Source organism: Nerophis ophidion, linkage group LG29, assembly GCF_033978795.1.
Source record: "Nerophis ophidion isolate RoL-2023_Sa linkage group LG29, RoL_Noph_v1.0, whole genome shotgun sequence".
Classification (NCBI taxonomy): domain Eukaryota; kingdom Metazoa; phylum Chordata; class Actinopteri; order Syngnathiformes; family Syngnathidae; genus Nerophis; species Nerophis ophidion.
In genome coordinates, this window is record NC_084639.1 from 2,686,418 (window position 1) to 2,700,518 (window position 14,101).

General features: G+C 40.3%; 1 protein-coding gene across 1 annotated transcript; it reads left to right on the forward strand.

Annotated features, from left to right (window-relative positions):
- The first annotated feature begins 3,288 nt into the window (after positions 1–3,288).
- Positions 3,289–10,477, forward strand: mcts1 (MCTS1 re-initiation and release factor). Its single transcript, XM_061891698.1, has 6 exons — positions 3,289–3,500; positions 3,799–3,951; positions 8,529–8,626; positions 9,888–10,021; positions 10,140–10,207; positions 10,281–10,477. Exons 1-6 carry the CDS (start codon positions 3,490–3,492, stop codon positions 10,360–10,362), a joined length of 546 nt encoding a protein of 181 aa, XP_061747682.1. The 5' UTR covers positions 3,289–3,489; the 3' UTR covers positions 10,363–10,477.
- The last annotated feature ends 3,624 nt before the right edge of the window (positions 10,478–14,101 follow it).

Genomic DNA, 14,101 nt, shown 5'->3' on the forward strand with positions numbered 1-14,101 from the left:
ATATAACAAACTCTTTTTTGATTTGTTGTTAATGTATGTTTTCCTACACGTTGCTACTAAAAATAAACTATATAAAAAAGACTGAAGGTCTAGTAGTGTATTGTTGATTTATACTCGATATGTGTATACATTGTGTTATTGTACTTTCTTAATCAAATATGACATGTATTTAAATTAAAAGGTTTAATGCAGGGGTGTCCAAACTTTTTCCACAGAGGGCCGCACACGGAAAAATTTAAGCATGCGGGGGCCATTTTGATATTTTTCATTTTCAAACCATAACCAAATATATAGATTTTTTTTTTTTTTTAATCCTTAGGGATCCTGGGGAGCATAGAGGGTTTCAGTCACTAAAATGTTAAAAATAAGTCCAATTATTATTTTATTTATTTATTTAATGCTCACAGTAAATCTTCAACTTGAGGTTGATATAAAGTAAAATAAGGTTTTATGCATTTTCTGTCAAAGACAACTTTGTTTTTTTATAGTAAAACTGAAATATGCAGTATTTAGATAGATAGATAGATAGATAGTACTTTATTGATTCCTTAAGGAGAGTTCCTTTATTTAGAAATTAAAGCCCTCAAAGATCAATAATAATTTATATTTTTGAGTAATCACAGTGAAAAGTTAAATAAAATCCTCCATATTTGAGATCCGAAAGGTTCCCCACTCATAAAATGATGCATTTTTATTCGTTTTTTGTTGTTGTTGTACTTTTAACACTTAAATTTCAAGATCAACTTCCGGTACATCTGTCGATTTTAGTTTAAACTATTATTTTGTTTGTTTTATACTCTTTTGTCAAAACTTTGATGTTTGTATATGGCAAACACACAACATATGCAATATTTGTCCCACATAAAATATTTCAAAGTGATAATTTTTAAGTAATAATTCATTATAACATTTTTCCTTTTTTTTTTTTTGAGCGATGGAAAAAAAAGAAAATAAAGACAAAAGGGGGGGGGAAAAAACTGCCTGCATGCCAGCTGTGTGTCAACATTGCCACTTTTTCCTCCTTAGATTTCACCTCATGACACTTTTTTTAAATGTTTTATTTTTATTTTTGCAATACTATCAATTTTGCAATTTTTCCAGAATGTGTGGCGGGCCGGTAAACGATTAGCTGCGGGCCACAAATGGCCCTCGGGCCGCACTTTGGACACTCCTGGTCTAATGTATTAGTGATTTATTTTGTACAGTCCATCCATTTTTGCTACTAAAAAAAAAAAATTAAAAGAAAAAAACTCACAAATTAATGTATGGTTAATTTATATTGTCTACTTTGGTACTAGAATACAGATAAAAAAATATTAGCGTTATGCATGCACAAAATGTCCGTTAGCGCCATACTTGCCGACCCTCCTGTATTTTCTGGGAGACTCCCGAAATTCAGCGCCTCTCCCGAAAACCTACCAGGACAAATTTACTCCTGAAAATCTCCCGAAATTCAGGCGGAGCTGGTGGCCACGCCCCCTCCAGCTCCATGCGGACCTGAGTGACGTGTCGACAGCCTGTTTTCATGTCCGCTTTCCCACAATATAAACAGAGTGCGTGCTTAATGACGTTATAACTGTAGAATGATCGAGGGCCAGTTCTTGGTTTCTTCTGTGGGTTTATTGTTAGCCAGTCTCACTAACGTCCTCCCAGCGCGGCAACAACACAAAACAACAGCAGTCACGTTTTCGTCTACCGTAAAGCAGTGTTAATTTTGTTGACGAAAAATTTCCGTCATAGTTATCGTCAACAACCTTATTTTTCTGACTAAAACGAGACAATAACTAAATAAAAAATAATTTACGTGGACTAAGACGATGACGAGGTGTATTGACATATTCGTCAACGAATAAAAACGAGACGAAAATGTCTGCCGGAGACGAGATCCGATCAGAACTAATTTCGTTAGGAAGAGGCGGGAGGAGTTGGGAAGAGAACCAATCAGAGCGACGTGGTCAGGAAGTTACGTAAACGTAGTTTGCCTTTGAGACTGACCCGGGAATGCGCTGCAGAAGAAAACATGTCAACGCCGGGGAGGAAGAGGAGAGAGGACATATGGGGAAATTTTATATTTGACGTCAAATATAACAAGACGCAGTGTAAGAAATGCAGCGCGAGGATTACGGGGAAAAACACAACAAACTTGAAGCGACATTTACAGTGGAATCACCTCGAAATCCACACACAGGTAAGCATTTTCCACAACATACAACTCACTCGACGTTATCCCGTTTATTTCACGGTTTACTCGTGAAATACTAAATTTGTGACATGATTTTCATCAAATGCGACTTGTATCCGTGATTTTTTCGCTGTTTTGCTTTGACTTTCAGAAATTGAAGGGAAAGTTTACCTTTTAGTCGACTAAATCTACTGTAGTTTTCGTCAACTAAAACTAGACGAAAACTAAAACAATTTAAATAACTAAATTATGACTAAAACTAAATTACATTTTAGTCAAAAGACTATGACTAAAACTAAATCAAATTTTGTTGTCAAAATTAACACTGCTGTAAAGCAGTTTGTATGCCGTAAACAGCAATGTTGTGACACTCTTAAACAGGACAATACTGCCATCTACTGTGCATGCATATGTGACAATAACATCTACGGCTTTTAGAGCAGTGGTTCTCAACCTTTTTTCAGAGATGTACCCCCTGTGAACATTTTTTTAACCCAAGTACCCCCTAATTAGAGCAAAGCATTTTTGGTTGGAAAAAAAAAAAGATAAAGAAGTAAAATACTGCACTATGTCATCAGTTTCTGATTTATTAAGTTGTATAACAATGCAAAATATTGCTCATTTGTAGTGGTCTTTCTTGAACTATTTGGAAAAAAAGATATGAAAATAATTGAAAACTTCTTGAAAAATAAACAAGTGATTCAATTATAAATACAGATTTCTACACATACTGTGATGAGGTGGCGACTTGTCCAAGGTGTAGACCCCTTCTGCCCGATTGTAGCTGAGATAGGCACCAGCGCCCCCCATGCCCCCAAAAGGAATAAATAATCGGTAGTAAATGGATGGATGAATAGCTATAATGTACTAACTCCCCTCTTAACCACGCCCCCAACCACGCCCCCCCGTCCTTACCCCACCTCCCGAAATCGGAGGTCTCAAGGTTGGCAAGTATGGTTAGCACTCAGTTTTATTAAGTGCAATGACACAGTATGAACATAAATAAAAAAAGATAAATAAATACAGCAAAATAAAAATTAATACCCCAGGCGAAATTTAAACAAATACAATTGTAACATAAATAGCACCACCTGACCTGCCGTGTGACGACATGACTGTCGCAAATCAAATTACTCCTCGAACTGCTTTGCAATCGTCGTAAAACAAGCGTGCGTTAGTTTTAACTTGCCTTTTTATTTTTAAACGACATTGTTTCCACGGCGTGATTATAGTGTCGTATATGAGTGGCGTGTTTAAGAACCAAGCTCGGATCTCACAGGAAAGCGACGAAAAGACGACGAAAGAAGATGTTTAAAAAGTGAGTGGTCATTATTTTGGTGGAGTGGCTAATGCTAACGGAGCTAGCAAGGGCTAATTGGTCAAATGTGTGCTTGTTGCATGTTCAATAATATCCACTTTAAATGAAGTCTTTTACAATGTTCGTAATGTTTATTGCCTGACATTTGCAAGGGTTGTATTATGCTGGTGTTGTTTGAAATATATACGCTAGGACAAGGCTACCAAAAAGAAGCTAATGCAGTGTAATTACTGTCCAGGCATTTGTGTTGTAAATTAAAAAAAAAATGTTGTGACTCTTTCTTGTCATCCTTTTGTAGGTTTGATGAGAAGGAGAATGTGTCAAACTGCATCCAGTTGAAAACATCCGTCATTAAAGGCATAAAGAGCCAGCTGCTGGATCAGTTTCCTGAAATCGAGTCATGGCTCAACCACATAATGCCAAAGAAGGACCCTGTCAAAATAGTGAGATGGTAGGATTTCTCTTATTTATATTCATGTTAAGGCTTTTTTTTAATATCTCGATAGTTTTAGGCCATGTCACGATACACGATATATATCTCGGTATGTTTCCCTAGCCTTTAAAGGCGTACTGAAATTAGATCTTCTTATTTAAACGGGGATAGCAGGTCCATTCTATGTGTCATACTTGATCATTTTGCGATATTGCCATATTTTTGCTGAAAGGATTTAGTATAGAACATCGCCGATAAAGTTCGCAACTTTTGGTCGCTGATAAAAAAAGCCTTGCCTTTACCGGAAGTAGCAGACGATGTGCGCGTGACGTCACGGGTTGTAGAGCTCCTCACAGCAGCAAGAGGTATTTAGACCGCGAAAGCGACAAGTTCCCCATTAATTTGAGCAAAGATGAAAGACTCGTGGATGAGGAAATTTAGAGTGAAGGAGTAAAAGAAAAAAAAAAAGGCAAAAGCAGTGAGAGCGATTCAAATTTTTTTAGACACATTTAATAGGATAATTCTGGGAAATCCCTTATCTGCCTATTGTGTTACTAGTGTTTTAGTGAGTTAAATAGTACCTGAAAGTCGGAGGGGTGTGTCCACGGGTGTGTTGACGCCAGAGTCTCTGAGGGAAGTCAAGCAGCTGTAGGAGGACACTGGCTTCGCTGATCTCCGGTAAGAAGCGACTTATTTCCACAATTTTCTCACCGAAACCTGCCGGTTGACATGGAGTCGGGATCCATGTTCGCTTGACCGCTCTGTTCCATAGTAAAGCTTCACCTTCGGGAATTTTAAACAAGGAAACACCGTGTGTTTGTGTGCCTAAAGGCTAAAAGCTTCCCACCTCCATCTTTCTGCTTTGACGTCTCCATTATGAATTGAACAAATTGCAAAAAAATTCAGCAAGACAGATGTCCAGAATACCGTGTAATTATGCGATTAAAGCAGACTACGTATAGCTTGGATCGGGCTGGAAAAAGATGTCCGCTACAACCCGGGACAAAACACGCACGCGTCATCATTCCGCGAGGTTTTCAACAGGAAACTCCGCGGGAAATTTAAAATTGTAATTTAGTAAACTAAACCGGCCGTATTGGCATGTGTTGCAATATTAATATTTCATCATTGATATATAAACTATCAGACTGCGTGGTCGGTAGTAGTGGCTTTCAGTAGGCCTTTAAAGGCCCACTGAAATGAGATGTTCTTATTTAAATGGGGATATGAGGTCTATTCTATGTGTCATACTTGTTCATTTCGCGATATTGCCATATTTTTGCTCCAAGGATTTAGTAGAGAACATCGACGATAAAGTTTGCAACTTTTAGTCGCTAATACAAAGCCTTGCCTGTCCCGGAAATAGCAGACGATGTGCGCGTGATGTCACGGGTTGTGGAGATCCTCACATCCTCACATTGTTTATAATCATAGCCACCAGCAGCTAGAGGGATTCGGACCGAGAAAGCGACGATTTCCCCATTAATTTGAGCGCGGATGAAAGATTCATGGATGAGGATAGTAAGAGTGAACGACTAGAAGAAGGAAAAAAAAAAAAAAAGACGAGGGCAGGAGCCATTCAGATGTTATTAGACACATTTATTAGGATAATTCTGGAAAATCCCTTATCTGATTATTGTGTTACTAGTGTTTTAGTGAGATTATAAAGTCATACCTGAAAGTCGGAAGGGTGTGGTGACCGCCAGTGTCTCTGAGTGAAGCCAAGGAGGAGCCAAGAAAGTCACAGCTGCCTCTTTGACAGCTGCAGGAAGAACGACACAAGCTCCGCTCATGTTTACGGTAAGAGACGACTTATTACCACAATTTTCTCACCGAAACTTGCTGGTTGACATGTGGTAGAGAAACATGTTCGCTTGACCGCTCTGCTCCATGTTAAAGCTTCACAACAAACAAAGAAACACCGGCTGTGTTTGTGTTGCTACAGCCGGCCGAAATACATCGCTTTCCACCAAATGTATTCTTCTTTGTAGTCTCCATTATTAATTGAAAAAATTGCAAAAGATTCAACAACACAAATGTCCAGAATACTGTGTAATTATGCGATTAAGTCGGACGACTTTTAGCCGTGAGTGGTGCTGGGCTGACATGTCCGCTCCAACCAATAACGTCACAAACACGCATCATCATTCCGCGACGTTTTCAACAGGACACTTCGCGGGAAATTTAAAATTGCAATTTAGTAGTGGGTTTCAGTCGGTCTTTAAAGGCCTACTGAAACCCATTAGGGCTTCACGGTGGCAGAGGGGTTAGTGCATCTGCCTCACAATACGAAGTTCCTGCAGTCCTGGGTTCAAATCCAGGCTCGGGATCTTTCTGTGTGGAGTTTGCATGTTCTCCCTGTGAATGCATGGGTTCCCTCCGGGTACTCCGGCTTCCTCCCACCTCCAAAGACATGCACCTGGGGATAGGTTGATTGGCAACACTAAATGGTCCCTAGTGTGTGAATGTGAGTGTGAATGTTGTCTGTCTATCTGTGTTGGCCCTGCGATGAGGTGGCGACTTGTCCAGGGTGTACCCTGCCTTCCGCCCGATTGTAGCTGAGATAGGCGCCAGCGCCCCCCGCGACCCCGAAAGGGAATAAGCGGTAGAAAATGGATGGATGGATGGATGAAACCCATTACTACCGACCACGCAGTCTGATAGTTTATATATCAATGATGAAATCTTACCATTTCAACACATGCCAATACGGCCGGTTTAGTTTACTAAATTGTAATTTTAAAATTTGCGTGGAAGTTTCATGCTAACACGTTGCGGTATGATGACGCGTGCGCGTGACGTCACGCATTGTAGAGGACATTTTGGTCCAGCATTGTTCACAGCTATACGTCATCTCTTTTCATCGCATAATTCCACAGTATTATGGACATTTGTGTTGCTGAATTTTTTGCAATTTGTTTAATTAATAATGGAGACGTCAAAGAAGAAAGATGTAGGTGGGAAGCGGTGTATTGCGGCTGCCTTTAGCAACACAAACACAGCTGGTGTTTCCTTGTTTACATTTCCGAAAGATGACGGTGAAACTTTACTATGGAACAGAGCGGTCAAGCGAACATGGTTCCCTACCACATGTCAACCAGCAGGTTTTGGTGAGAAAATGGTGGTGATAAGTCGGCCCTTACCGTAGACATGAGCGGAGAGCTTGCGTCGTTCCTCCTGCACCTGTCTAAGAGGCAGCTGCGGACTCTCTTGCCTCCTCTCAACTGCCGCCCCCGACCGTCGGATGCTTCCAACGTGGAGGAAGCATCGGCTGCCTTCGCCTCGTCGAGAAACACTGGCTTAGTTGTGATTTCCCTCTCTGCAAGAAAGTTTAAAATCAGCACATATTAATGCAGTATGAAGAAGAATGTTTTAATGTAGACACATAGAATCATCATACTGCTGTGATTATATGCATCAAGTGTTCATTCAAGGCCAAGGCAAAATATCGAGGCATATATCGTGTATCGTGACGTGGCCTAAAAATATTGAGATATTAAAAAAAGGCTATATCGCCCAGCTCTAGTCTACATTAAAACATTCTTGTTCATACTGTTAATATATAGTCATTTTAAACTTTCATGCAGAGAGGGAAATCACAACTAAGTCAATTGACCAAAAGTGTATTTATTAAACATTTATTAAGCAGTGGCACAAACATTCATGTCATTTCCAAAACAGAAAGTGCAAGATTGTCAGAGACATTTTAAAACAAGCTATTAGTGCACTTTAGCGCATGATGTCACTAGGATGACGCATCAAAACAACACTAAATTAAAGTGCACTTTTTGTACAGAACGCCACTACAAATAGTTTGGAACAAATAAAGTGCACTTTTGTGCATGATGTCACACAAGATATTTCAATAACTGTCAAATAAAAATGAGCTGCATAATAGGAAATCAAATAGTTTGTCCTTTGCTATGTGGTAGGTTCCTGCGGACGTTATCTCTTTCTTTTGTTGTCTATTTTTTTCACACTGTGTTGATGTGGAGATGGTTGCCTCTGCATTTTGGTATGGCACCGTAGAAGTTGACATGCAGAGTATGCACTCTTCGTTCTCTAGCAGGTGACTTTTCAAATGATGCTACATATTATCAGTAATGCTACTTCTGGTAGCAATGCTTTTGCCCCACACTTGACAAATTACGGTTGTCTGTTGGACATATTCCCACTTGAGGCCAAACCACTGCCGGACGATGGACCCCCTGCTGTTTTTCTTGGGAATTTATTCTTCCTTCGTTTGTTACCATGTTCACACTTTCTTTCTCTCGTATTACCACTCACACCACAGCTAACGTTACCCAAGCCGCTACCTCTCTGCTCTGCGAGGGCGCACACGTATGTGACGTATGTAAGGAGGTGCGCTTGTTTTATCTCTCTGTGAGAAGGAGAGAGAAGAAAGACTGAGAAGAGCCAGTAGTGTAATGCTCTCAGCTAAAAGCAACTGTGTGAGAACGTATACTCCAATATCACGATATAGTCATTTTCTATCTTGTACAGAGACAAACCAGTGATATATCACCCAGCCCTGCTTCATGTTCAACTTGTGCAATGATGTGTCGATCCAACATCTTTCCTTCTTCGCTTTGCAGCCATGAACACATTGAAATCTTGACGGTGAATGGAGAGTTGCTCTTCTTCAGACAGCGAGAAGGCCCGTTCTACCCCACACTGAGATTGTTGCATAAATGTAAGTCTGCTCAACTAAATGGTAAATGGGTTATACTTTAATAGCGCTTTTCTACCTACACGGTATTCAAAGCGCTTTGACACTATTTCCACCATCATCATCGGCGGTCACTCGAACGAGTATGACGATCCTCCTGGTAGGGGTGTATCCCTTTATGGAGGATGCCTGTGCGTGACTTAGTTTAACGTGGGGAGACTGGTGCACAGACAGTCACCACACCATCCTTGACAGACTCGGGTCAGGGTCCAGTGGCATGGAGGCCAAGACGATTGGGGACCCTTCTCTGCTGCAGCCCTTCTTCTGCCATCGCAGCCGTTGCGGTAGTTCTTAAATCTACCATCTTCCGCCTGCTCCGCCATTGAGGTCTTCACCGTATTCGTATAAACAACTTTAACACTTACAAATATGCGCCACACTGTGAACCCACACCAAACAAGAATGACAAACACATTTCGGGAGAACATCCGCACCGTAACACAACAGAACAAATACTCAGAATATACATCATACTCAGTGGCCTAGTGGTTACAGTGTCCGCCCTGAGATCGGTAGGTTGTGAGTTCATACCCCGGCCGAGTCGTACCAAAGACTATAAAAAAATGGGACCCATTGCCTCCCTGCTTGGCACTCAGCATCAAGGGTTGGAATTGGGGGTTAAATCACCATAAATGATTCCCGGGCGCGGCACTGCTGCTGCCCGCTGCTCCCCTCACCTCCCAGGGGGTGGTCAAGGGGATGGGTCAAATGCAGAGGACACATTTCACCACACCTGGTGTGTGTGTGTGTGTGTGTGTGTGAGACAATCATTGGTACTTAAACTTTAAGTTAACCGCTACCACCAAACCCCGCCCACCACAACCCCTCCATCCCGAATTCGGAGGTCTCAAGGTTGGCAAGTATGCATGTAAAATGTTGGTGTTGTTCACTTGAGACATACCATCATAATTAAGTCTACACATATCTCTTATGTTTGATTGCCATCTATTGGTCACACTTATCATTACACCATGTACCAAATAAAATAGCTTCAAGGTTGGTAAGCAAAACCAGAATTAATCTGTACATTAGGCGCACCAGGCTACAAGGCACAGTGTTGAGTTTTGAGGACAAAAAAATTATTTTAAGTGCGCCTTTTAGTCCGGAAAATACGATACATGGACGCACTATGAAGTGAGCGAGGACAGCCTGAAAATTGTGATTAGATTTTTTTTACAGAACTATGCTGTCCCTATTCAACACTAACGACATTGTCTCCTCTCAGATCCGTTTATTCTTCCGCACCAGCAAGTTGACAAAGGGGCCATCAAATTCGTCTTAAGCGGAGCCAACATTATGTGTCCGGGGCTGACGTCACCGGGCGCCAAACTCTACCCGGCTGGATCCGACACAGTCGTCGTATCCTTCCCATCTTTTTTTATTATTTGCAAGAGTTGCCTGCCTGTGCACACGTCCACAGGTAAGACCGTGAGCACAGTTTGTCGTCTAACGCTATATCCTTGACAAGAGGGCATAGGCCATCATGGCGGAGGGCAAACAACACGCGCTGTGTGTCGGCGTCATGAAGATGTCTGCAGAGAGCATGTAAGTTTAAAATGCTCATGCCAGTTTTGAAAGGAATCGCAAGCGTTTAATAGGGTCTCTTCTCATCACACAGAGAAAAAGTCAACAAGGGCATCGGGATCGAGAACGTTCACTATCTCAACGACGGACTGTGGCACATGAAGACGTATAAATAAGTCACTTCCCAAAATATATAGCCATTTTAAAAGCTCCTCTGTTTACACCGACTTAATCAAGGCTTTGTACCAGTTCACCATTGTGCACCAATTAAATCAAACAACTCGCTTCGAACATCTTTTTTTATTTTGGTCTTTGGATCTGGTTAAAGGTTCTTTCTAGGGATGTCCGGTAATATCGGCCGATAAATGCTTTAAAATGTAATATCAGAAATTATCGCTATCTGTTTCAAAATTATCGTTATCTGTTTCAAAAAGTAAAATGTATTACTTTTTTTTTAAACGCGAAGCGCCAATAAACCTAAGAGGCATCGACTCTGCGTGCCGGCCCAGTCACATAAAGTCTACGGCTTTTCACACACAGAAGTGAATGCAACGCATACTTGGTCAACAGCCATACAGGTCACACTGAGGGTGGCCGTATAAACAACTGTAACACTGTTACAAATATGCGCCACACTGTGAACCCCCACCAAACAAAAATGACAAACACATTTCGGGAGACCATCCACAACATAAACACAACAGAACAAATACCCAGAATCCCTTGCAGCACTAATTATTCTGGGACTCTACAATATACACAACCGTTACCCGCTACAAACCCCCCCAACCCTGCCCACCTCAACCTCAGGTCACACTGAGAGTGGCCGTACAAACAACTTTAACACTGTTACAAATATGCGCCACACTGTGAACTGTGAATTATTTTGGAAAACCTTGTTACATTGTTTGATACATCCAGCGGGGCAACACAACAAAATTAAGCATAATAATGTGTTAATTGCATGACTGTATATATCGTATTGGTTGATATCGGTATCGGTAATTAAGAGTTGGACAATATCGGATAGTGGCAAGAAAGCCATTATCAGACATCTGTAGTTCTTTCTTATGCAATATATATAATATATATAATGATTAATTAATATAATTAGAGATGTCCGATAATATCATCAGTCCGATATTATTGCTTAGCTGATAAATGCTTTAAAATGTAATAGTGTAAATTATCGGTATCGGTTTCGAAATTATCGGTATCTGTTTCAAAAAGTAAAAAATGCCGCTGTGTAACTGGGCTTAAGGAGAAGTACAGAGCGCCAATAAACCTTAAAGGCACTGCCTTTGCGTGCCGTCCCAGTCACATATCTACAGCTCTTGACTCACACACAAGTGAATGCAACGCATACTTGGTCAACAGCCATACAGGTCACACTGTGGGTGGCCGTATAAACAACTTTAACACTGTTACAAATATGCGCCACACTGTGAACCCACACCAAAAAAGAATGACAAACACATTTTCGGAGAACATCCGCACCGTAACACAACATAAACACAACAGAACAAATACCCAGAACCCCTTGCAGCACTAACTCTTCCGGGACGATACAATATACACCCCCGCTACAAAACCCCGCCCACCTCAAACTCCTCATGCTCTCTCAGGGAGAGCATGTCCCAAATTCGAAACTGCTGTTTTGAGGCATGTTAAAAAAAATAATGCACTTTGACTTCAATAATAAATATGACAGTGCCATGTTGGCATTTTATTCCATAAGTTGAGTTGATTTACTTTGGAAAACCTTGTTACATTGTTTAATGCATCCAGTGGGGCATCGCAACAAAATTGGGTATAATAATGTGCTAATTCTATAACTGTATATATCGGTATCAGTTGATGTTGGTATTGGTAATTAAGATTTGGACAATATTGGAATATAGTATATCGGCAAAAAGTCATTATCTCTAGTTTTTTTTAATGCTAAGGTTACTTTATTGAATGATGTTCAATAGGGCTGGGACTTTAATTTGAACAGTTAAAACTCGAAATATGTGCTTTTCTTATTTGTAATAATATTTAAAAATCAAAAATAGATCCAAAAATGTATGTTCTATTAAATTAGTTATCTGTCCTTTCCAGCCACTCAGTCAAATCATATTGTTGATGTAGATTCAGGGATGGCCAAGCATTAAGGGCCGCATTGGGCGAAAACATTTTTGGCCGGGGGACGAAAGCCGACTGCATGTAAAGTAACTACTTATATATGTACGAGTGTACATAATATATTAATATGATAGATCAATTATTAATTAATATAATGGATATATAACTCATATCAGTGCATATTAAGAGTATGTCAAAGTTGGACTCCTACCTTGTCTACTTGCTTAAAGTTTTGTAATTAATCAAGCAGCTAAAATGTGCCAAACTTTTTTTCCATCATGCACTCTAATAAAATTAAATAGGTGTAATTTAAAATAATTGTTTGGTGTTTGGATTTGTTTTCATAATATTGACAATGTTCAGTGAGCAGTTTGTGTTGTGTGACCATGTGTTGACATTTGTTAGTTGCATTTTTAAATTTTTTTGCACCATGACTAGGGAAGGTTGTTTGGGTTTATCTCATGTGGTATATACTGTATAGCTTGCAATAGCGTCTGTTTTTCCTCTTCATCAACTGTGTTTGAAAGTTGCAGAAAGACTGCATGTTTTCCCATAAGTTGTTTGTATTCAGACAAGGCAAGCGCAGAAAATAGCTTCCTTGGATGTGGCCTTCTTGGTTTCCGACATCGTAACCGGAACGCTCACAACTTCTGCTGTGACGTCATTCCCAGCTTCGACGTCCCACTTCCCAGGTAAATGGAACGCAGCGTTAGACCTCCTCCTGGTTCCTGTCCACAGCCCTGAGCCTTCTGGGTAATGTACTATATAAACACTTCCTAGTTCACATGTATTTATATATTTAATCTTTATTTATTCAGTTTACGACAATTAAACATATTTTCATTTGCAATGCTGATCCAATAAAGAGGCAGCATTTACATGTTAGAGATGTTGAAGTGTGATGGTAATCTCTCATTGTCTCATTTACCAACAAACATTAACACTTTATATGTATTTCCACAAAACTCAAAACCAGTGAAGTTAGCATGTTTCGTAAATCGTAAATAAAAACAGAATACAATGATTTCCAAATCCTTTTCAACGTATATTCAATTGAATAGACTGTAAAGACAAGATATTTAGTGATCGAACTGAGAAACTATTTTCTATTTTTTTGCAAATAATCATTAACTTAGAATTTAATGGCAGCAACACATTGCAAAAAAGTTGGAACTAGGGCATTTTTACCACTGTGTTACATGGCCTTTCCTTTTAACAACACTCAATAAACGTTTGGGAACTGAGGAGACCAATTTTTGAAGCTTTTCAGGTGGAATTCTTTCCCATTCTTGCTTGATGTACAGCTTAACTTGTTCAATAGTCCGGGGTCTGGACTACAGGCAGGCCACTCTAGTACCCGCACTCTTTTACTATGAAGCCATGCTTTTGTAACACGTGGCTTGGCATTGTCTTGCTGAAATAAGAAGGGGTGTCCATGATAACGTTGCTTGGTTGGCAACATGTTGTTCCAAAACCTGTGTGTACCTTTCAGCATTAATGGTGCCTTCACAGATGTGTAAGTTACCCATGCCTTAATGCACCTCCATACCATCACAGATGCTGGCTTTTGAACTTTGTGCCTACAACTGTCCGGATGGTTCTTTTCCTCTTTGGTCCGGAGTACACGACTTCCGCAGTTTCCGAAAACAATTTGAAATGTGGACTCGTCAGACCACAGAACACTTTTCCACTTTGCATAAGTCCATCTTAGATGAGCTCGGGCCCAGCGAAGCGGGCAGCGTTTCTGGGTGTTGTTGATAAATGTCTTTGGCTTTGCATTGTAGAGTTTTA

Excerpts from the sequence above, each read along its gene's own strand:
- mcts1 (XM_061891698.1), top strand. Across the intron at positions 3,952-8,528 it reads CCTGTCAAAATAGTGAGATG|CCATGAACACATTGAAATCT; the intron begins GTAGGATTTCTC and ends TTCGCTTTGCAG. Across the intron at positions 10,208-10,280 it reads AAGATGTCTGCAGAGAGCAT|AGAAAAAGTCAACAAGGGCA; the intron begins GTAAGTTTAAAA and ends CTCATCACACAG.